This window comes from Canis aureus, chromosome 16, assembly GCF_053574225.1.
Source record: "Canis aureus isolate CA01 chromosome 16, VMU_Caureus_v.1.0, whole genome shotgun sequence".
Taxonomy (NCBI): Eukaryota; Metazoa; Chordata; class Mammalia; order Carnivora; family Canidae; genus Canis; species Canis aureus.
Genome location: NC_135626.1, coordinates 13,559,405 through 13,584,238, shown reverse-complemented (window position 1 = coordinate 13,584,238; position 24,834 = coordinate 13,559,405). Strand labels below are relative to the sequence as shown.

Genomic DNA, 24,834 nt, shown 5'->3' with positions numbered 1-24,834 from the left:
ATCACATGGAGTACCCAGGTCAGAGCCTTGGTCAGCCCTGGGGCTGGTACAGGGGAGATAGCTGGGCTCTGCCCTGAGAATATGCCAGTCAGACTTGTATCAACACTGGTCAACTATCAACCACAGGGTTAGTGCCATCCTCACTAGAACCCCTCCATTGTCCCACCTTATGCACACTCACCAAAACACTGCCGTGGTTCTGAACAACTGTCACTCCCCGGTGCCTCCCCATTGGGATGGGGACAGTCTCTGAAACAGTTAAGGCCAGGTAAGAAGGGAGGGATGCTGGGGGGCAACCCTACAGCCAAGATCAGATGTCACAGGGCCACCTTGGTCAGGGCCCCATAAAGAACTGTTGGCCACTCAGAACAGCCTCTAGAGGCTAGCTGAAAGCTTGGGCCTTCAAGCACAGGCCTGGACATGCTCAGGGTAAAGTGCCTATTCCTCAGATTTATTCACTGACTCATTCCAACAAATGCCCTGTGATGTCTGCTCTTATGCCAGTTGGTGATAGGGATCTAGAAGTAACTAAGACATTTTCTTATAGGGGCTCCCAGTCTGGAGGGGCAGGAGGGTAGAGAAGCACTAGCTGGTGGGTGTGTGCAGCACCAGGGAGGTGTGCAAGATGCTAAAGGACTGGCTATATGGATTGATGAACTCTCCATTCTCAAAGTTCTGTCTCTGGAAAATCTTACTGGCCCCCAAGACCCCAGGGTGAAAGTGTAGCTTGCTCCTTTCCCTCTACACCATGGGTCTCAGGAGATTCATTTTTGATCCACAGGATCACCCAGTTTCCCTGCCAGCCTACATTCAATTTCTGAAGCAGAGACTGAGATTGTTCAACATTGTGTCTCTCACAGAGACAAGGACTCTAACACACACAGTCAAGGGTTAATTAGCAAATGCAGGCCTTGAGTTGGATTGGGTGGGATGGGTAGAGTTGGTTAATGAGTAAATGAGGTCCACTCATTTGTTCATTTATTCATTCAAACAGCATTTATTGAGTGTCTCATATATGCCAGTTCTCATGCTAGATGCTAGGATGGCCATAGGCTGGAAGGAGTAGGGTTGAATTCTATTGGGGTGTGATGAGTTGGGACAGGGTAGGTTTTATTTTATTTTTTTAAATTAATTTATTTATTTATGATAGTCACACACACACACACAGAGAGAGAGAGGCAGAGACACAGGCAGAGGGAGAAGCAGGCTCGATGCACCGGGAGCCCAATGTGGGATTCAATCCCGGGTCTCCAGAATCGCGCCCTGGGCCAAAGGCAGGCACCAAACCACTGCGCCACCCAGGGATCCCCAGGGTAGGTTTTAGAATCAGATAGAGCTGGGTTTGCCAGCTGTAGTGCTGCCAATTCTAGACGCATGACCCTGGCTATATTGGCAATCAAAGCACTTCTCTGAACTATAGCTTCCTCTTTTATAAAATGGCATGATTTTGAGGATTAAAAGTGAACAAAGTACTTACCAGAGTGCCAGGCACATGGTGAGCACTCAATAAATCTTAAGTATCATTTTTGTTAGGACTGGATATGGAAAGGTGGGCTGGGGATTAGGGTTGGGTTGGGATGGGATGGGACAGGACTGAGCATCAGGATAGAAGGCCTGCTGTGGATGGTGGTGGAATCTAGGGTGGAGGGACCAGAGTAGGTTCAGATGGCTTGGGCCAGATAAGTGAGATTCCTTGGAAGGAGTTCCTGGGAGCATTCCCTGGAGCTGAGGTAGACTTACCTACTGGTTTGCAATGTAACTTATCCTGGAGGAGGGAACAACGATGCAGGACACCTGCTTTCCCCTTGGTTTGAGGGCTGGTGACCAGGAGCCTGAGTTGGGAAGGTAGACAGCAAAGTTGAGCTGGCCAGTGATTCCCTTCTCCTTTCTGCCTGCTCAAGACCCCAGGCTTACAGGCTCCCTATCTGGAAAACTAATGCAGGAGGTCTAGACCTGGGGTAGGCAGGCAGACTCTGGTTTTTTGTTTTTTGTTTTTGTTTTTTTAAGATTTTATTTATTTGAGAGAGAGTGAGAGAGAGAGAGCACGAGCAGAGGGTGGGGAAGGGGCAGAGGGAAAAGGAGAAGCAGATTCCCTGCTGAGCAGGAAGGTCCATGCTTGGCTCATTGTGGGGCTGGAAGCGGGCTGGATGTGGGGCTCCATCCCAGGACTCCGAGGTCATGACCTGAGCCAAAGGCAGATGCTTAACCGACTGAGCCACCCAGGCACCCCGGCAGACTCTGTATTATGAGGAAGGCATTTGCTCAGCATTTACCTTTATACAGCTCCAGTTGAGAAACAGTTAAATGTGTCTGCTCTCTGACTGCTCACCCACCCTGATAGAAATGGGGGTGGAAATGATGGTAAATAAAGACTCTCTGCTCTTTGGGGCAAGGGGCATAGGTACCAGAAAGCCATCAGCAGGACAGCTGGATCTGTTGTGGGCAGTGCTGGCTTCCTAGTGGCTGCCAGGGGAACTACCCCACCTAGCCTTAGTGATAGTACTTCCTGAAGAAATCATGTTGATGCTCCTATCCTATGGGCCAGTCAGAAATGGAGATTTGAGGGACACCTGGGTTAAAAAAGGGATCCCTGGGTGGCTCAGTGGTTTAGCGCCTGCCTTTGGCCCAGGGCATGATCCTGGAGTCCCTGGATCGAGTCCCAAATTGGGCTCCCTGTATGGAGCCTGCTTCTCCCTCTGCCTGTGTCTCTGCCTCTCTCTCTATCTCTCTCTCTCTGTCTCTCATGAGTAAATAAATAAATCTTTAAATAGAAAGAAAAGAAAAGAAGAGAAAAGAAAAGAAAAGAAAAAAAGAAAGAAAATAAATAAATAAAAAAATAAAAAAAAGAAAGAAAGAGAGAGAAAGAGAGAGAAATGGAGATTTGAAGAGTGACACTCACAAGCCTCATTAAGCCTCAGCCACATTAAGAAAGCCTCTAGAGATATGATTCCCAATGGTAAACTTCGCCCCTCAACCCAAGTCAAGGGAGATAGCAGAGTCCAATGTCAGCATAAGCATTCCCTTTATCTACACTCTCCAGGGAGAACTTGTCTGCCTTAAGACAAGGTGTGAGCTCCCCATCCTAGGGGTTGGGTTGTGAGTAGTGGGTACTGAGGAAGGGGCCCTGAGACTGGGCTTGGTACTGTGAACCACATCTTTGTGCTGAGGGCAGTAGGAAGCCATGGAGGACTTTATAATGGGGTTAGTCTGTACTTTCAAAAGATTATGATGCCGCTATGGTGGGTTGGGCAGCAGGAATGAGATACCATCTCCATTTGCTTGCTTCCTATAACTCTATTAGAATTATGAAATAGATCATTTACTTATATCCATGGATTAAGGATAATAATAAGGTCTATGCCCGTGTACAGGCCCCCAGCCCCAGCTTAACCCATTCCAAGCTGAATTCCACCCTCTGATACGGCTGCTGTCAAGGTCAGCAGTGGTCCCCACACTGCCAAATCTAATGGACACCTCTCTGTCCTCATGTTCTTCAACCTCTCAGCAGCCCCGGACATGTAACCATCTCCTCCTTGAAATACTTTCTTCTTGATTTCCCCTACCTCTCTCAATACTCCTTCTCAGACTCTTTTGTTGGCTTCTTCAATGTCTAACTTTAAATGTTGCTGAAGCCTTGAGGCTTTGGTCCTTGTTTTCCTCACCAGCACATTCTCCCTAGTGATCCCCTCTAATCCCATGGCTTCAACCTGTAACTGCTGAAATTCTGTGGCCCTAGGATCCTTCCACCAAAAGTCAGACCAGCACAGTTGTTAGGAAATAGATTAACATACCACTCCTAGATGTCCATGTTCTAATCCCCAGAACCTGTGAATATGCTACTTTTTTACAGCCAAAGGATTCTGTAGATTTGATTATATTAAGGGTCTTGAAATAAAGGAAATTACCCTGGATTATCTAGGTGAACCCAATGTAATTACAAGGGTCCTTATAAGAGGAAGGCAAGAGGGTCAGAGTCAGAGAAAGATTTGAAAATGATATACTGCTGATTTTAAAGATGGAGGAAGAGGACAAAAGCCATGGAATGTGGTTAACCTTTAGAAACTGAAAAAGGTGAGGAAACAGATTCTCCCCTTGAGCCACCAGAAGGAACACAGCCCTGCTAACACACCTTGATATTAGCCTATTCGGACCCATTTTGGACTTCTGGATTCCAGAACTGTGAGATAATAAATTTGTGTTGTTTTAAGCCACTAAGTTCTGTGGTTGTTACAGCAGCAACAGGAAAGAAGTACAATGCGTAACTGCGCCCCCGTCTAATAGGCATCTTAAACTTGAGATTGTCCAAACAGAACTTGAGGTCTTGTCTCCCCAAGCCTATGCTTTTCCCTCTTCCCCAAGGCAACTGATGGTAGCCTGAAGCCTGGATGCATCTGTGCTTCATCTTTTTACTCATCCCTGTATCAAGTCCATCAGGAAACCCTGTGGGTTCTTCCTCCAGATTATATCTACAGAGCATCTCTTCTCTCCATTTCCTCATCACCATCCTGGCCACCAGTATCTTGCCTGGTCTGTGGTAATAGCCCTCCTAACTGGTAGTGGTTTTGTGTTTTTGTTTTTCTTTTTTTTTTTTTTTTTTCAATTTACCCTTGTAGTTTGCACTGCATCACTCCCCTACTTCAATAGTCTCCATGTGCTTAGAAAAATAATCCATATTCCTTGATGTACCCCACAGGGCCTTGTTGGTCTAGCCCCTCCCTGCCTCTGAGACCCCTTCTTCCCATTCCTTTACTCTCCAAGCTCCAACTCCATACTGGCTGGCTTCTGTTCCTTGACAGCCCCAGTTCTTGCTTGCCTCAAGCCCTCTGCCTTCCTGTGCCCTTTGCCCAAAAGCTCTGCCTTTCACTCCCCGAGGCTAGCTCATTTTCATCTCCTTGCCTTGCTGAACTGTCATAAATGTAAACTCCTCATAAATGTTTTCTCCAGCCAGCCTCACCTCACAATGCAGCTACTCTGTTTCGTGTCTTCCTGTTTTATTTCCTTCTCAGAACTTGTTATGTCTGATAGTACCCTCTTTACTTGCTTATGTGCTTATGTGCTTATTATCTGTCTCCCTGTCCAGACTGACTGTAAGTTCCTCAAGGATCATGTCTAATCTTGTTCATCATGTTACTTCCAGAGCATGGAGGATTGCCTGGCACAGAGCTGAAGCTTGATAAATATGGTTGTGTTGACTGAATGAGAACCCTGGCAGCAGGTAAGTGGGCTAAAGTAGGGTAGGGCTGAAGAGCAGAGGGGCAGTTCTGTGGGCCTTGGACCCAAGCTCCTGAAATAGGTCACTTGCTCAGAAACCCTGCCTCTGCCCCAGACTCCTCCCCAGCCTGAGCCTCAGCCCTCAGTCTAGCACTTCCCTTTCTCCCATAAAGGTAGGCTCAGAACTAGTGTCCACTCCAGACAGTGTTTTGGTGGGGTAGGTCCAGGCCTGGAATAGCTTTGACTCTCCTTCCTCCTTCAGGCCATTGTCTGAGCTATTTCATTCCCACCTCCTTTTCCTTCCAACACTCATCCTAAACACCAAGTCCTCAAGAAGTCTTCCCAAAAGGAGAACTTGACCCCCTCTAAGACCTCCAGGTAGCCCTGACTACTGGAACCTACCCCCATCCTCACCTAGACTGCGAGTTCTCAGAAGACTATCATGTACAGTTGTCCAAGCTGTGCACTGCAGAACCCAAGGTTGCCATTCATATCATAGTCATGCAGTGCTGTGGCCTGGGATCCAATCTGAGCTGCCTCTGTTACCCTCCCATTTTACTCCCCATGGTGGGTAGTCTCTTAATCTCCAGGTTTGTTGACTGAATGACTGACTATCAATAACCAAATCCACCATCAGCTGACAGCCCCAGGGACCCTACTATACCCTGTACTAGAAACAGTCCATCTCCTGCCTTCACTTACCTCTAACCTGTCTCCATTCTGAGTCTAATCCCATACCTCCCAGGGTAAAGCCTTCCTTTTTTTCCCCCCAAGTTTTTTTTTTTTTTTTAAAGATTTGATTTATTTATTCATGAGAGACACCCAGAGAGAGGCAGAGACACAGGCAGAGGGAGAAGCAGGCTCCCTGCGGGGATCCCGGTGTGGGACTCCGGAATCATGCCCTGAGCCCAAGGCAGACCTCAACCACTAAGCCACGTCCCTTCCCCCAACTTTTGTCATAGTTTTTTAAATTTTTATTTTAGTTTGCATTTTTATTGAAGTATAATTAACACACAATGTTATATTAGTTTCAGGTGTAGAAAGCTTTCTTTATGTTCCACTCACTTCACCTTGTAGCAACCAAACCCATGATGCTGCCAGCCCTGGCTGTTCTATTTTAGGGAGAAACAGCACAAGGGAGTGAGAGGGACACATCAGCCTTTCACAGGGAGCCTAGCCTGTTCTGCTTGCTGTGGCTCTGGGGCAGCCAGCAGTGTATTTCCTGCCCAGCATGGAAGGACTGCTGTAGTCTTAGGCTTTACCATTTATGGCAAAGAACCCAGAAGTTCCTCCCACCACATCCTCCCATGAGTCTCCTCTGCTTCAGCAGGTGTTCAGGGAGGTGTTCATGAGCCCAGCTCATGAAAGTCATAGCCTCCTGCTCCAGGGGCTTCAAACTCCTCTCATCTACCATGTCCTTTCAGCTTGGCCTCTGAAGCACGGGGCTGGGAGCTAGAGAGGGTCTGCTGGGGTCCTGGTGGGAGGGTAGTTGGCAAGAGATGGTCACAAATAACTGGGACTGACACCTGGCTTTCACAAATGTGTAGACCAACCAGAACACTCATGCTTTTCAAGTTTGGGAAACTGAAGGTCAGCCCAGTGCATAAATCATGACCTAGCAATCCCATTGCTAGGCACATGGCTGATAAAAGGAAGTAACCTGCCCATCGAAAGAAAGTGCACAGCAGTATAATTTGTCCAAGGAGGGATGCCTGGGTGGCTCAGCGGTTGAGTGTCTGTCTGCCTTTGGCTCAGGGCATGATCCTGGAGTCCTGGGATCAAGTCCCACATCTGGCTCCTCATGGTGCCTGCTTCTCCCTCTGCCTATGTCTCTGCCTCTCTCTGTGTCTCTCATGAATAAATAAATAAAATCTTTAAAAAAAATTGTCCAAGGAAACTACCCAAATGCCCATCATCAGCACTGTTCACACAATGGAAGACTACAGCAATGAGAATAAGTACCATTGTCTCAGGCAAGACCATATTCAAAATTCACAGACTGCATATTGAGGGAGAGGAGCCTGACATAACAGACCATACAACGGCATGCCTCGTTTATAAGTTCAAGAACAGACAAAACTAATCCAGGGAGATGGAGACCAGAGCATTGATTAACTCTTGGCAGAGGATGTGCCAGGATGGGAGCAGGCTAGAGGGGCTTAGGTGAGGCTGGTAATGTTCTGTTTCTTCATGTGGATGCTGCTTACATAGGTGGTTCACTTTGTGAACATTCACTGAGCTACATGCTTATAATGGGTGCATTTTTCTGTGTGGCAAATATCCATAAAATTTTACCAAAACAAAAAAACACAACAAACACCCACCTTTAATTCATCTTCCTGCAGCCAAAAACTTGCTAACAAACTTCTCACCACCCCTTCCTGCTTCAAACCTTTCTGGCTCCTAAAACCCTTGGTGCCTGGGTAACAAGGCACTACCCACCTCTCCCAGCCTATTGCTCATTACATTCAGCTTCAACCACCTGACATTTTCTGTTCCTTTACTTTGCTCAGAATAGCTTCCAGGCTTCTGATCACATTGCTCTCGGCTGGGTTATTCCCCTCCCTTGCCTTCTCACGCTAATTCCTACTCATCTCCTTAGTCCCAGTGTTGATGCACACCCTGTGGCTTAAGGATACACCAGCCTCTATGTCTCCCTAGACATCCCCACCAAAGCAGTTGTCACTTCTCTTGTCATTACCTGCCTTGTCTGTCTCCTTCCTGAGTCAGGGAGTTACAAGAGGGCAAGGACTGTGCCTCCCCTTCACTATCTTATCTCCATACTTTGCCTGTCATTGAGTAGATGCTCCATAAATAGTTGCTGAATATATGAGTGAATGAACAAACTGGCCCTGCCCTCCCCACTTCCATGGTCACCAGCCTCTTCACTGTACAATGAGGGTCCAAGCCTCCTTGGCTGGTAGGGTCATGGCCCAAGTCCAAGGGCTAGAAGGCTGCCTCAGGAGCTGCTACTGCCCACTCATCCTCCACCAAATACAGCTTCTGCTATGCTCAAGTTGGGAAGATGGGGAGCTCTGCTCAGACAGAAACCTTCAGAGCCTCATTCGGCTCTGCCCCAAAGCCCATCTGGATACTGGGCTCATGGCTCATGCATGCAGAGTAAGAAGGAAACCCTTGATTATTGACTAGAAGCAAAGCAGCAAGGATAGGCAGGGGGACTGGCCTGAGGCAGGGCATGAGCATGGCTGGGTCACAGAATGAGCACAGAGAAAGCCATATGACCATTATGAACAAAAAAGGAAAGGAAAAATCGCTCTAGATTAAAAAAGAATAAAGAGACACAATATATGACACATGGATCCTGGCTTCAAAACAAAGCAGCTCTAAAAGTCATTTTAGGGACGCCTGGGTAGCTCAGCGGTTGAGCGTCTGCCTTTGGCTCTGGGCGTGATCCCAGGTTCCAGGATTGAGTTCCACATCAAGCTCCCTGCATGGAGCCTGCTTCTCCCTCTGCCTGTGTCTCTGCCTCTCTCTCTCTCTCTCTGTTTCTCATGAATAAATAAATAAAATCTTAAAAAAAAAGTCATTTTGGTGACAATAGGGGACAAAATTAAAGATATATTTCTATATTAGTATATCCCTACTACCACCATCTGACAAAATACATATTTTGCTTGCTTGCTCATTGTCTATCTACCCTGAGCATAAGAATTTTTATCTACTTTGCTCATTGCTATATCTTAGGGCCTGGCACATAGTAGGTGCTGCACATAAATGTCTGTTGAGTAAATAACCATTGTATATATAATTCTACAGCTGTCTTTTTTCACCTTATGTTTCAGGAATGATTCAAGTTAATAACCACTGTGCTCATTTCATTTACTTGACCTGTTTCTAAGAGCACATCGTCTGATTCACAGCTTATTTCTTCCGTTTTCCTAATGAGGACCATTTCCAGTCTTATACTATCCCAAGAAATGTTACAATAAAAAGCTTTACATGTGCCTGGGAGTATCTCTAAGGTTGGCATCTGGGAGTGGAATGGCTGAGTCAAAGGCATCTTCAAGATTACCAGATATGGTAAAACTATCCTCTGAGTTGGTTATGTCAATTTACAGCCCCAAAACTTCCCACATCCTCATCAGCAGAATTTTGTCACATTTAAAAGTTGTGGCCTATATCTAATGGGTGGGTACAGATGAGATTTTAAAAACAGTGCAATATTTGTTATGCCTGAATTTGGCCAGAAACTGTAATAAACCCTTTATGTGCATTAACTCAAATAATCTTATGCAACAACTCTGTGAGGTAGAAAAATCTCTACCCCTACTGTAGAGATAAGAAACAGGCTGTGGGTTGAGCGCCTTGCTACAAGTGCATAGTAAAGCTATCACTGACCCACAGCTACCAGACCCACAACCTGCCTCTTAACCATATTCCCTGCTGCCTGATAGTTTCCATTTTTAATTTGATATTTTTGCCACTGCCCAAAACTTCTATATTGAACATGTATTACAAAAGAGCCTTAATAAACTTTATTTTAAAATAGTTTTGAGGTCATATCCTGCCCCTGATCCCTGGCAGCGAAGAGCACCATCATAGCCTCTCTCTGGCACACCCTTCTGAAAGTGAAGGGAGGTTGTCCCCAGACTGTGGAGGTGGGGTGCTAAGGCCTTCTCTGGGGTTTGGTTTTGTTTTTAAAGATTTTATTTATTTATGAGAGACACACAGAGAGAGAGAGAGAGAGGTAGAGACACAGGCAGAGGGAGAAGCAGGCTCCATGCAGGGAGCCTGATATGGGACTCGATCCCTGGTCTCCAGGATCAGGCCCTAGGCTGAAGGCAGTGCTAAACCGCTGAGCCACCCAGGCTGCCTTTCTCTGGGGTTTTTTCAGACTCCCAACAGGCGCCCTCAATTATGCCTCCCATCTGCCAGGCCCCGCTCACCAGGTCTGGTTGGTGCTGGAGTCTTGGTGCAGAAGGGAGCTGAGCACATAGGGTGTGCCTCCCTCAGAAGTCACCCAGAGATGGGCCTCATCCACATTGAAGGCCACCAGAGGAGCAAGGCCTGTGAAGAAAGAGGAACATTTAACAAAAGAAGAGGTGCCTGTCGAGGCCATGGCTGGGCCTTTGACTCCCATTACTCTGTCACATCTCATGGTGTCATCATCCCCATTTTACAGCCAAAAAAAGTGAGACTCCCAGGATCTTTTTCCTATGGGAATAAGACAGGAAGGTAGGCATGTCTGACCCAGAGCCACCCTGATCCTCCTACTTAACTGTCAGCACCAAGGCCTCCTCCTCCAGGAAGCCTTCCCCAGTTCTCCCCTAGAAATACTTTCCACTTCTCACACTTCCCACCATGCATTTTCTATACCTGTCACATAGCACATACTCATGACAGGGTCTTGTAGCAAAGTTAAAATAGACTGTGAGCCCCAGGGGGGATCATATATACATTCTGTCTATGACCCTCAATCAAGTGACCCAAGAGAAAACATGTCTTCAAACATGTACAAGAATGTTTACAGAAGCTTTATTTGTGATAGTTCCCAATTGGAAACCCAATGTCCATCAACTAGGGAAGGCATAAACTAAGTATGGTACATTCATACAATGTAATACTACTTGGGAGTGAAAAGGAATGAGCAATTGACACACTTAGCAAGATGGGTAAATCACAAAAAACCATGATGCTGAGTGAAAGGGATACCCTTTACACAAAAGAGTATCTACTGTATAATTCCATTTACATGATGTTCTAGAACCAGCAAAACTGATCTATAGTCAAAAATATTTCCTAGGGGTAGGGACAGGAAGAAAATTTGTAGGCTGATGGAAATATCCTAGATCTTGATAGGAATTTGGATGACAAAGGTATGAGCATTTTTCAAAAACAGGCTAAAGGGACGCCTCGGTGGCTCAGCAGTTAAACATCTGCCTTCAGCCTGGAGCGTGATCCTGGAGTTCCGGGATGGAGCCTGCTTCTCCCTCTGCCTCTGTGTCTCTCATGAATAAATAAAATCTTAAAAAAAAACAAAACAAACAAAAAAACCACTCTAAATGGTCAACTTAAAATGTGTGCATTTCACCAAAAGTAAGTTTTCCTTCAAAAAAAGAACTGTAAACAAACATTGAACTCTAGTTGATATGTATGCTGAAATATTTAGAGATAAAGTATACCAATGTCTGCAGTTTACTTTGAAATGTATCAAAATGCAAGATGGCTTGGTGGGTGGAGAGATGGATATATGTTTATATATACATGGTATATATGCTATAATGCAAATATAACAAAATGCTGACAATTGTAAAATCTAAGTGTAGTATATAGTTCTGTACAATTATTTCTACTTTTCTGTATATTTGAAATTTTTCACTAAAAGGTTTTGAGGAAAAATTGATATTGACTGATTGCCCCCACAGAGGTTATTACAATTCATACTACAACAGTATAGATGACCTGTTTCCCCACAGTGCTGCTTGAGCTATGTGTAAACCTTTTCATCCTTGTTTTGAAAGAGTATCTTATCATCTTATTCCAAAATATATTTTTTAATTATGAGTGAGGTCAAACCTCTTATGTTGTTTCCTGCCTATTCAGATATATTATCCATTTGTATGAAGTTTTGTGTGTGTGTTTTTTAAGATTTTATTTATTTATTCACGAGAGACACCCAGAGAGAGAGGCAGAGACACCGGCAGAGGGAGAAGCAGGCTCCATGCAGGTAGCCCGACATGGGACTCTATCTCGGGTCTCCAGGATCAGGCCCTGGGCTGAAGGCGGCTCTAAACCGCTGAGCCACCCGGGCTGCCCTGTATGAAGTATTTATTGCTTTCTTATTAATTTGTAAGAGCTTTTCAAATCCAAAAGAAATTATCAATGTGCTAAAGATACTGTTTCTCACTTTGCTGATTATTTGACTTGCATGGTATCTTTCCCCATGTCTATAATTTGTATGTAGTAATTTTTCCTTTATGACTCTTGGGTTTTATGTCTTGCTTCCTCATTCAGTGATTATTTTTTCAAGTTCACTCATGTTTTTCTCTATAATTTGGGGTTTTTTTTGTTTTACTCCTTACACTTGAATCTTTGACCCAACTACACTTTTTGTATGTGGAGTGAAATATGGATCCAGCTTTTACTTTTTCTCCCCACAAATGAAATTGTCTCAACATTGTTTTTTGAATAGCTCATCTTATCCCCATAGATTTGCAGTACCACTTTTATCATTCTCAGAATTCCCATGTGCATTTGGGCCTCTGTTGGGGTTCGTTCTGTCTTACTGACCTCATTGTCTCCTGCTTGGTTATATTCATTAATCTGCTGACCTTTCTTTTCCAAGTCTTGTTCCTCTGGATACATCTTCTCCATACCAACTTCCAGAAAGAATTCTTAAAAGTATGGTCTGATCATGCTACTCCACTGTAAAAACTCTAATGTATATTTATATAGAAAAAGGGCAAAGTGAAGTTCAGTGTACAGAATTCACCTGTTCAATGAAAAACTTTTTTGCAATAGCTCTTGAAAAGCTATACTACTTTTTGGAAAACACTCCTTTTTCTATGATAGTATAATGACTTTTTCATCCCTAAACATACCACATAAACATGCTATAAGGAATGATGTCAGGCAGCCCTGGTGGCTCAGCAGTTTAGTGCCTGCCTTCAGCCCAGGGTGTGATCCTGGAGACCCAGGATAGAGTCCCACGTCCAGCTCCTCTGCCTGTGTCTCTGCCTTCGGCTCAGGGTGTGATCCCAGGGATCCATTCCTGCATTGGGTTCCCTGCAGGGAGCCTGCTTCTCCCTCTGCCTGTATCTCTGCCTCTCTCTCTCTCTCTGTCTCTCATGAATAAATAAATAAAATCTTAGAAAAAAAAAAAAAAAGGAATGATGTCTTCACCTCACACTTTCGGGCAAAAACATATTCCCAGCCCAACAATATAGGAAACAAAAATTTGCTTTGTTTGGCTAAACCCAAAATGCTTCGTTTTGCATTTACATGCCAATTGAAAGAGCTGAAGAGGTAGTAGCTTCTGTAATTCTGCAGTCTGTTAAATGCATTAACTATTCCATGTATTTTGAAGTGCTTTCAGGCTTAGTATTTATTTTACCCTCAATGTACTTTTCTGTGCTAGAACTTTATTTTTAAAGGTAGTTTGAATGCAAGATAACTATGAGTACCTAAAAGACTAAAGAAATGGTGCAGAAGGAAAAATGTACCTTTCTCAATAATGATTCCCACAACTATCCTCTACTACTCATTAAGTCTTCATTTTCTCTTTTAACGAGGACCATAAACCTTTATTGCAATAACTTATATATGTAAATTTCATTTTTATATTCAAATTATTTCTTTAGTATAGACTTGTTTTATTGGCCAATAAATAATTTTTTTTAAAAAAGATTTTATTTATTCATGAGAGACACAGAGAGAGAGAGAAAGAGCGAGGCAGAGACACAGGCAGAGGGAGAAGTAGTTCCATGCAGGGAGCCCAATGTGGGATTTGATCCGGAGATTTGATCCTAGGACTCCAGGATCACACCCTGGGCTGGAAGGCAGGCACTAAAGCCCTGAGCCACCCAGGGATCCCTCCAATTAATAAATTTTTGCATCAGCAAAAAATGTTTGGGTATTGGGCTGGGTGGAATGAACCAGTTTTTCCACTGAAATTGATGGAACTATTTTCTCCAATAAAAGGCTTTTCACTTAGCAGTAGAGATTTTAAAAACAAAAAATAAATAATAAATAAATAAATAAATACAACTTAAAATCTTTAGGCAAAGGATAGGTTTACAGACTTTTATATAAGGAAGAGAAGGAAATACATACATACAAATATATTGTTCATTTACCAAGAAGATATAAATTTTTAAAATTTTTATTAAAAAAATTTTTTTTAATGAGTTTATTTATTTATTCATGAGAGACACAGAGAGAAGGAAGAGACAGGCAGAGGGAGAAGCAGGCTCCCTGCAGGAAGCCTGATGCCAGACTCAATCCCAGGACCCAGGAATCAAGCCGCGTGCCAAAGGCACACTCAACTGCTGAGCCACCCAGGAGTCCCTAAATTTAAAAATCTGTATGTATCCAATAATATCACTTCAAAATATATAAAAAATTGAATTAAAAGGAAAAATATAAAAACCCACAACCAAAATGGGAGTCTTTAATGCTCTAACAATCTTTCATATAAGCTATGAAAAGCTCAATAAGGATATAGAAGATCTGAACAACACAATAACAAACTTGATCTAATTGACCAATAGAACTTGGTACCCAACAATGGTAAAATAAGCATTTTTCAAATGCACGTGAAACATCTGCCAAAATGAAACATGCTATGTCAAAAAGCAAGCCTGAATAAATTTCACTGGATTGAAATAATTCAGAATATAATTCTCTGACCATAGTGGAATTAAACTAGAACCCATAATAAAAAGAAAGCTAAAAAAACTTGAACTTCTCAGAAATTAAGCAATGCACTTCTAAATAACCTAGAGTTATAATGGAAATTTTTAAATTTTCTGAACTAAATGAGAATTAATATAAGACATATCAAAACTTGTGGGAAACCAAGCAGTGTCATGATGTAGTTTTGGAATACAGGCGAGGTTTGCTGAGGTGAGGTCCTGAGCCAATGACCAAGAAAGAATTCTTTTTTTTCTTAAGATTTTATTTATTTATTCATGAGACACACCGAGAGAGAGAGAGAGAGAGAGAGAAGAGAGAGAGAGAGAGAGAGAGAGAGAGAGAGAGAGAGAGAGAGAGGAAGATACACAGGCAGAGGGAGAAGCAGGCTCCATGCAGGGAGCCTGATGTGGAACTCGATCCCGGGACTCTGGGATCATGCCCTGAGCCAAAGGCAGACGCTCAACTGCTGAGCCACCCAGGCGTCCCAAGAAAGAATTCTTGAAATGTCTTTGGTGCAAAATGATGGTTTTATTAAAGCACGGCAACAGGAACCCTGGACAGGAGGAGCTGCAGCCCCGGGCTTGTGAGAGGTGGCTGATTATATACTGGGGAGTTGGAAGGCGGTTAAGGAAAAGGGAGGTTTCAAAAGAACTTTCATATGCTAAGGAGGACCTACAAGTTACTGGAGGCCTTGCCATTGTCAAGCTTAAAGTTGCTTTTCCCTCTAGGAAGGCATTAACATTAAGACAGTTGGGTAAAAAAAAATTAAAAAAAAAAAAAAAAAAGACAGTTGAGAACTTCCTGAGGAATGTCACATAAATCCCACCTTGGGGAGGATGGTGGCCAATGGCCAGCCTTCTGTTCCCCATCACTTAGAGGAAATGTGCAGCCTTAAGTGCATCTGTTAAAAAAGAAGAAAGGATAAAATGAAGCCTGCTTCTCTCTCTGCCTCCCTCTGTGTCTCTCTTGAATAAATAAATGCGATCTTTTTTTTAAAAAAAGGAATGTTGGGCAGCCCCGGTGCCTCAGCGGTTTAGCGCCTGCCTTCAGCCCAGGGCGTGATCCTGGAGTCCCAGGATCGAGTCCCATGTCAGGCTCCTAGCATGGAGCCTGCTTTTCCCTCTGCCTATGTCTCTGCCTCTCTCTCTCTCTCTCATTCTCTCTCTCTCTGTGTTTGTGTCTGTCATGAATAAATAAATAAAATCTTTTAAAAAAATAATAATTATAAAAGGAATGTTATACACATGCACAGAAGTTATCTCTGTTTCACGTTAGTATATTTGTCCATTAAAACTTGTATGGGGGTGGGCAGCCCGGGTGGCCCAGCGGTTTGGCGCTGCCTTCAGCCCAGGGCCTGATCCTGGAGACCCGGGATCAAGTCCCACGTCAGGCTCCCTGTATGGAGCCTGCTTCTCTCTCTGCCTCTCTCTCTCTCTCTCTCATAAATAAATAAATAAATAAATAAATAAATAAATAAATAAGTAAATCTTTATTTTTTTTAAAATAAAATATTAAAAAAAAAAACAAACTTGTATAGGGGGATCCCTGGGTGACTCAGCAGTTTAGCACCTGCCTTTGGCCCACGGCGTGATCCTGGAGTCCTAATGGAGTCCCGCATTTGGCTCCCTGCATGGAGCCTGCTTCTCCTTCTGCCTGTGTCTCCACCTCTCTCTCTCTATGTCTTTCATGAATAAATAAATAAAATCTTAAAAAATAAATAAGGTTAATAAAACCGATAAACCCCTAGCAACACTGATCAAGAAAAAAAAGGGAGAACACAGAAATTACCAATGTGAATGAAAAAGAGAGTATCAGAATATATCTTAAGACATTTAAGAAGTAATAAGAGGATGGTATATACAATTTTATGCCATTACACTCCACAATTTTGTTGAAATACAGGGAAATTCCTTGAAATAGATTTACCAAAACTGATGAAAGAAGTACAAGCTGAATAATCTTGTATCAAATAAATTAAATTGATTATTAAAAACCTTAAGAAGAATTCCAAGTACAGATGGCTTCACTGTGAACTGTCAAACATTTAAAGAAGAAACACCAATCTTACACAAACTGTTCCAGAAAATAAACTTAAGAGAACATTTACCAATCATTTTATGGGGCCAGAATAACATTGATATTAAAACCTGATGAGCAAAGATTTAAAAAACAAACATACAAACAAACAAAAATCAGTAAATACCCGACAGGAACAATACAAGGAAGGACAGCTGATCTCTCTCTTGAACACAGATGTAGAAATCCTAAGCAAAATGTTAGCAAATCAAATCTGGGGACATATAAAGAGCATAATATATCATAACCAAATTGAGTATATTTCAGGAATGCAAGGATGTGAGTTAGGGACATACAGGGCTAGGCAGGGCTAGGTCGGGCCATGGAAGTAGGCTCACAAAAATCCCCAAAATGCTGAGGTGTAAGGAAACCAGAAATAAAGGAACAAGCCAGACCATCCTGCCCTAAGGTATGTGTGGGGAGTCCCTGATTAGGCTCTCAATAAAAGACCAACCCTACAAGCCCTCAGTGGCAACCCTTTTGGGACCCTTCTCATTTCTGAGAGCTTTCTCTGTGTCTTTACTTAATAAACTTCTATCCCTTTACTACTCTCCTGTGTTGGCACGAGATTCACTCTTCGACTCCATGAGACAAGAACCAAGCTCTCCCCTATCAGGTGGTTTGACATTTGATAATAATTGATTTATTACATTAACAGGGAAAAAAAATCAAATGATCATTATGATAGATGCAGGAAAAAGGCATTTGATAAAATCTAGTACTGGTTTGTTGATAAAAGGCACAGCAAACCAGGATAGGAGGAATTTCCTTAATCTGATCAAGAATATCACAAAAAACCTTCAGTGCACATCATTCTTATTGATTAAGTTACTTAAGTTTTCCCTAAAATCAGTAATGAGGGCAGCCCGGATGGCTCAGTGGTTTAGCGCCGCCTTCAGCCCAGGGCAGATCCTGGAAACCCGGGATCGAGATCGGGTCCCGCGTTGGGCTCCCTGCATGGAGCCTGCTTCTCTCTCTGCCTGTGTCTCTGCCTCTCTCTCTGTGTCTCTCATGAGTAAATACATAAAAAATCTTAAAAAAAAAAAAAAAAGAAGAAGAAGAAGAAAAAAAATTAAAAAAAAATCAGTAATGAGACAAGGATGACCACTCTTACTCAACATTTTACCAGACGATTTAGGGCAGTAAGAAAAGAAAGGAAAAAATAAAACTGCCATTATCTACAGATGAAATTATTAAGTAGATTGAGAAATCCAACAAATCCACAGACAAACACTGAGAATTAACAAGAGCCTTTAGCAAGGTTACTGGATACAAGATACAAAGAACCACTGTACTTCTATATATTGTCAATGATCAAATAGAACAATTTTTATTTTTATTTTTTTAAGACTTTAATTATTTGAGAGAGTGAGAGAGCACAAGCAGGGAGAGTGGCGGAGAAGCAGACTCTCCGCTGAGCAGGGAGCCCGACTCAACTCGACTTGACTTGAGGCTTAATCCCAGAACCCTGGGATCATGACCTGAGCCAAAGACAGACACTTAACTGACTGAGCCACCCAGGCACCCCTGAGAGTGAGCCATTTTTAAAGATGCCATTAGGAAAAGACAGAAAAATCAAATGCTTAAAAATAAGTCTTAATGCTTAAAAATAACTAAAGACATGCAAAACCTGTATGCTGAAAATTAGATATTAGATATTAGATATTAAATACCTGAAAATAGAAATTAAAGATCTAAACAGATGGTGGAACAGTCATGTTCATGAATGGAAGCCTCAATATTGTTGTCAGTTATCACTATACTGATCTATAGCTTCAATATATTCCTAATCAAAATCCCAGCAAATTACTGGGGGGGAGGGGTATGTTAACAAGCCAATTTAAAAATTTATATGAAATTGCATGGGGCAAGAATAGTCAGGCACTCTTTTTTTTTTTTTTAGATTTTATTTATTTATTCATGAGAGACAGAGAGAGAGGAAGAGACACAGGCAGAGGGAGAAGCAGGCTCCATGCAGGGAGCCTGATACAGGACTCAATCCCGGGACCCTGGGATCATGACCTGAGCTGAAGGCAGATGTTCAACCCCTTAGCCATCCAGGTGCCCCTAGTCAGGCAGTCTTAAGGGAAAATAACAAACTTGTAGGACTTGATAACACACACTACCACCTATTAAGACATTACAAAGTTATAGTTAAGATAAAATTATATTAGCACAGGATAGACAGATAAAACAACACAACAAAACAGAGTCCAAACACATACAATCATCTATTTTATGACAAAGGTGACAGTGAAGAACAGGGAGGAAAGAATGATTTTATTTATTCAGTTATTTATTTTTAAAGATTTTATTTATTTATTTATTTATTTATGAGAGACACAGAGAGGCAGAGACATAGGCAGAGGGAGAAGCAGGCTCCCTGTGGGAAGCCCAATGTGGGACTCATCTTGGAACTCTGGGATCACTCCCTGAGCCGAAAGCAGACGCTCAACCGCTGAGCCACCCAGGCATCCCAAGAATCATTTTTTAAATAAATGGTACTGGATTATTTGGATATCAATATTGAAAAAAAAATTGATCTTGATTATTCTCACCTGATCACACACCATACACACAAATTCCTGATGGGTTGAAATGTGGATTTAGATGAACTGAATGTGAAAAATGAAACAATAACATTTTTAAGAGAAAATGACCCTGGGGTAGACAAATATTTTTTAAACAGGACACAAAAAACACTAACTATAAAGGAAAGAATTGAGAAACTGAACTTCATTAAAATTAAGAACTTGTTTATCAAAAGATACCATCAAGAGAGTAAAGAGGTGGGACACCTGGGTGGCTCCGAGGTTGAGGTGGTGATCATGGAGTCCCAGATAAGAATCTGGGATCGGGCTTCCTGCATGGAGCCTGCTTCTCCCTCTGCCTGCGTCTCTAACGAATAAATAAATAAAATGTTTGTTTGTTTATTTAATAAAATATTTAAAACAAAAACAAAGAGAGTAAAGAGGCAAGCCACAGAGTGAGAGAAGATATTTGCAACACAATAGTTTAGAGTATGCTTGCCAAAAAAGTTGAACTTGAATTTAATGAAGTCATTAGCACTAACATCCAGGTTTTGGGAAATTCAGGGTTTATAAAAGGACAAACTGCACCAGAAGGAAGCAAACACACAAATCTTGAATGAAGCTGTTCTACAAGACAAGTGACCAAGCTCTGCAGTAAAGCAAAGACTTGAAGAAGATACACAAACCAAAAAATAGGCAAGGGGGCCACTCTAGACTAAGAGAGGCATTGCAATTAATTGTAATGTGGACCTTGTTTGGATCTTGACTTGAACAAACTTACTGTTAAAAAAAGATAAATTGAGACAGGAAGATTTGAATATGGACACCCCAAAATTATTGTTGACCTTGTTAGGTGATAAAAACATTGTGGCTAGGTAAGAAAATAACCACATATTTGTGGTTATTTAGGGGTGTACTGAAGTATTTAGGGGTGAAATGACACAATGTTTTGGGTTTGCCTTCCAATAATGCTTCTGAAACATTAAAGTGCTAATAAATCACCCAAGTTTCTTGTTAAAGTACAGATTCTGATTGAGTATATCAGGAAGTGGGACAGAGAGCCCTAGTCTAACAAGATCCTAAGTATTCCCTGTTTCTGGGCACCACGCCAAATTTTGAGCAGCACAGCTTTAAAGGGATATGAAATGATGCAGCAAGTGTGGTAAGTCTTGATAACTGTGATCTGGGTGATGGTATGCTGACTTTATTACTGTTATTTTCTTTGCTTTTGTACACAATTACAATTTTATTAAAAACACACTTTCCAAAGGCTCAATGAGGAGGTGCATTGTGAGAAGGCAGTGTCCGATCTCTCATTTCTCAATTCCTGGGCTGTAACACAAAGCAGACATCTGCCCTTTATTTCGTCCCCCTTATACCCTGGCCTGGCCCAGAATGACTGTGGCAATTCATAAAAATTTACAAGACAGTAAGATAAAACTTATTTTAATTATGGGGCAGGTAAAGAAAAATAGGAAGGAAAATGACAATTAGAAAAGAGGGTTGAGGGACACCTGGGTGGCTGTCAGTTGAGCCTCCAACTCTTGATTTCTGTTCAGGTTGTGATCTCAGGGTTGTGAGATAGAGCCCTGCTGCATGGGACTCTGTGCTGAGCGAGAAGTCTGCTTCAGATTCTCACCCTCTCCCTACCCCCTCCTGGTTCACGCTTTCTCTCTTCCTCAATAAATAAATAAATCCTTTAAAAAAAAAAAAAAAAAAGAGGAGTGAACATAAAAGGGCACAATTAAACCGGAAAGGAGGCTAAGAGCTGGCCTGTGTGTTAAGCACTGGCACTTTCTATGGTGGGCCCCCCTTTGGACTCTGAACGCAGTCCAGGTACACAGTCGGTACCAAATAAAAGTTTGTTGAATAACTGCATAGGGATGCCTGGGTGGCTCAGTGGTTGAACATCTGCCTTTGGCTCAGGGCGTGGTCCCATCCGGGATCCAGTCCCACATAAGGGTTCCTGCATGGAGCCTGCTTCTCCTTCTGCCTATGTCTCTGCCTCTCTCTGTGTGTCTCTCATGAATAAATAAATTTTAAAAAACCCCGCATAAATGTATGAACTTTCTTGAAGCCAATATGATGAAAATTTGTATTATTCACAGTGTCCACAAAATTGGGAAAAGAATTATTCTGGTGAAGCATGAAAACAAACAGAAAAACAGAAAAAAAATTCCCAGAATACTTTCTTCAGAAGAACAATGAATGGGGCAGCCCGGGTGGTTCAGTGGTTTAGCACCACCTTCATCCCAGGGCATGATCCTGGAGATCCCGGATTGAGTCCCATGTCAGGTTCCTTGCATGGAGGCTGCTTCTCCCTCTGCCTGTATCTCTGCCCCTCTCTCTCTCTCTCTCAAATAAATAAATAAATAAATAAATAAATAAATAAATAAATAAAATCTCTTTTAAAAAAAGAACAATGAATGAAGGCAGAGTAGTTAAAAAAACAACAGCAGTGAATGAACAAACCTGCACCCCAAGTTACTTGGAGCTGTTATTTGTGTCTTGCCTGCCACCACTCAAAGTAGAATACAGAAAACCTAATCAGACTGTGAGTAATTCCCTGTTTGGGGGTCATAGTTCTCTGGGAATTGGATGAGAACACCAGAGCCCTTCCCACCCACTCAAGTGTACATTGCCCAAGTGCTTTTTTTTTTTTTTTTTAAGATTTTTATTTATTTATTCATGAGAGAGAGAGAGGCAGAGACACAGCCAGAGGGAGAAGCAGGCTCCATGCAGGAAGCCTGATGTGGGACTCAATCCTGGGACCCTGGGATCATGCCCTGAGTGAAGGGAGATGCCCAATCGCTGAGCCACCCAGGCGCCCTGATTTGCCCAAGTCATCCTTGTGTCCTATGCTCTTTGGCGATCTCCTGCCTCCTTCCTCACCCTCCCCCACTCACCTCCTCCAAGAGGCTTTCAGATCTCCAGACCTCTATCTAGGCACTCTGTACCCCTGCAAGCCTTTTATCACAAACTGAAATTACCTTACTCATCTCCTTGTTCACTTGCTGCCTGTGACTGTTTCCCCTGCCACCACCAATGAGTCCCTTGAGGGGGAATGAGGTGCTCGATGAGTGAAGGGGGCTTACAGACACCCCTGCAGCCACCTACCATTCTCCAGGAATACAGCAGGACTGGACTCAGGTTCCTTGGCTCACTTTATGACAAGCTCTGTGTTTCTTGTTGAGCCAGGTTGGGGTAAGCAAACTGACTTGGAGAGAATTAAAAAGTAAGAACTAGGGGTGCGCCTGAGTGGCTCAGTCGGTTAAGCTTCCGACTCTTGGTTTCAGCCCAGGTCATAATCTCAGGGTCCTGAGATGGAGCCCCAGAGCCCTCAGGGTGAATGGAGTCTGCTTAAGATTCTCTCTCCCTCTGCCCCTCACTGCCCTGCCCCCTATTCTAAAATAAATAAATTTAAAAGGAAAAGTACTACTAGCTTCTTACAGTGGGTGGTTGGGAGGCTTTCGTTCCCATTTTACTGTGTGACTGACAGCCAGCCATGGTTTGAAAGCCCTGAGGTAAGCCCAGTCTCCCCACCTGGGCATCTGTGGCATCTCCCTGCCCAGCTCGATGCCCCCTCTGCCAGGTCGGCTATCCAGCCACTTCAAGCTCCTCTGTATCCCACTACCTGAACACCAGCCACAATCCTCCCACTTGTGGGCCTTTGCAGGAGCAGTTTTCCCTGAGCAGCATGACTTCCTGGCTCTCACCTCTGCCCCACCCTTTGGGGCCCTACTCAGGCACTCCCTGCTCCAGGAGCTAGTCCAGATTCTCAACCAGAGTAACTCACTTGTCCCTGAGCCCCCAGCACATCCTGCAGTGTGTCTGATTCCGACTAAGTCCTGTGTAGGTCAGAGTGATCTGTGATTAAGTCTGTCTCCCCCCAAATGCAACCTGAGTCATCTATGACAACTGTCTTCCACCAACCACAAAGCTCCATTCAGTCTAGGGCCAGACCCAGAAGTATCCTGGAAATGTCAGAGTAGGCCAGAGATTCCTGTTTACCACTCCCCCATGCTGTTCCAGTTTTGCCTTATTCAACTGAGGGATCTTGATGCAAGATCTTTATGAGGTGGGAAAAGGGAGGAGATGAACAGGGAGACAATCACAGCTACCCTCCCAGAGTACCTGATTTCTTCCAGGCACCATACTAGGTGCTAAGGCTCAGAGAAGTTGAGTGATTTGCAAATTGAATACTTGTGCTTAGGGTCCAAGTCTGCCTAATTTAAGCCTTTAGTAAAGGCTGGAGACACTGGGGCAGGCGGGGGTGGGGGGTGGTGGTAAAGAGGGTCACAAATGGCCGGAGAAACTGGGCACAGCTCCTGCTGAGCAGAGCTCCCAGTTGTGCCAGCAGCTCACTAAGCCTGGGCAGAGCTCTGACTTAGATAGCTGGTAATTAGGTCAGCGAGAATGTCCTGTGCAGGCACAGTGGCATACGAATGTGTGTAGAGGGGGTTTACCGTATTCACTGAGCTTCCCCAGATACCAGCACCCACTCTGAGAGCTGGTCAGGGATCTGCCAGCCATGGGCCACCTTGCTACAGCAGGGCCCTCTAGGCCCCTGACATTTTACCTCTGCTTGGGCTGTCACGATATGGCGTAACCCCTTCCTTTCCCACTGAGTCTCAGAAAATAGAGCACGGGCCCTAGTGGGAGATAGTCTTGTCTTCAAATCCTTGTTTTGCCACAGAGTCACTGGAGGACCTTGGGCAGCACCAACTGAGATAAATGGCTGTGCAGAGCAAAGAGGGCAATGCCTGCCCAGCGGCCACTGGAGGCTCCATACGTGGGCGCTGTTAGTGATATAACCACAAGGGAGGGCCTGTCATGTTCTGACAGACAGCCTTAACCTCCATCTCAAGCCCCTCTTGTGTGCTGTCAGATACAAGAGCCCAGCCAAACCAAAGTCTGTCACCACACTACCCACAGGGCTGCTTCTCCCAGGCTGTCTCGAGCCACATAGGCCTGCTGAGTAAAAATAAGACCCTCCTTTCATCCTGTCAGCCAGCACTGCCTCCTCCCTCAACCCTCTATCTTTCCCCAACACACTGGGCATTTCATTTTTTAAAAATTTATTTTCTTTAAATTCAATTAATTAGCATATAATGTATTATTAGTCTCAGAGGTAGAGACAGTGATTCATCAGTTGCATTTAACACCCAGTGCTCTCACGTAATGTGCCCTCCTTAATGCCTGTCACCCAATTACCACATCCCCCCACCCACCTCCCCTCCAGCAACCCTGATCGTTTCCCATAGTTCAGGTCTCTCATGGGCATTTTAAATATACATTCTCACAGCACTATTCTCAGTTTAGCAAACTCAGGCCCAGGGGCAATGGTTTGTCCAAATTTACACAAGGAGCTATCTGTAGAACCGGGACTAGAGTCACGTGTCCTGATACCCAGCACAGAACACCCAGAAAGGGGGAGCTCATGCCTCAGAGCCACATGCAAGGTGCCAGTCCCACGGGGCAGTTCACCTTCAACCCACCCACACTGGTATTTCACAAAGGAGCCTCATTGTTTCCCCTTTCTCCAGGATTTCACCTTCCAGCATGCAAGTCTGTTGTCACTCTGCTCAAGAAGCTATGGCTTCCCATTCCCCTCAGGGTGAGGTCCAAGCTTCCGTAGCCT

General features: G+C 43.6%; 1 protein-coding gene across 3 annotated transcripts in view; it reads right to left on the bottom strand.

Moving 5' to 3' along the window:
- The window catches only part of ITGAE (integrin subunit alpha E), a 66,761-nt gene that overhangs the window by 38,561 nt on the left and 3,366 nt on the right, over nt 1-24,834 (bottom strand). For all 3 annotated transcript variants that reach the window (XM_077851644.1, XM_077851643.1, XM_077851642.1), the window contains exons 2-4: nt 10,119-10,239; nt 1,741-1,832; nt 182-249 (exon numbers count right to left, since the gene is read on the bottom strand). In XM_077851644.1, coding sequence (XP_077707770.1) covers nt 182-249; nt 1,741-1,832; nt 10,119-10,239 — 281 coding nt within the window. The remainder of the gene's footprint in view (nt 1-181; nt 250-1,740; nt 1,833-10,118; nt 10,240-24,834) is intronic.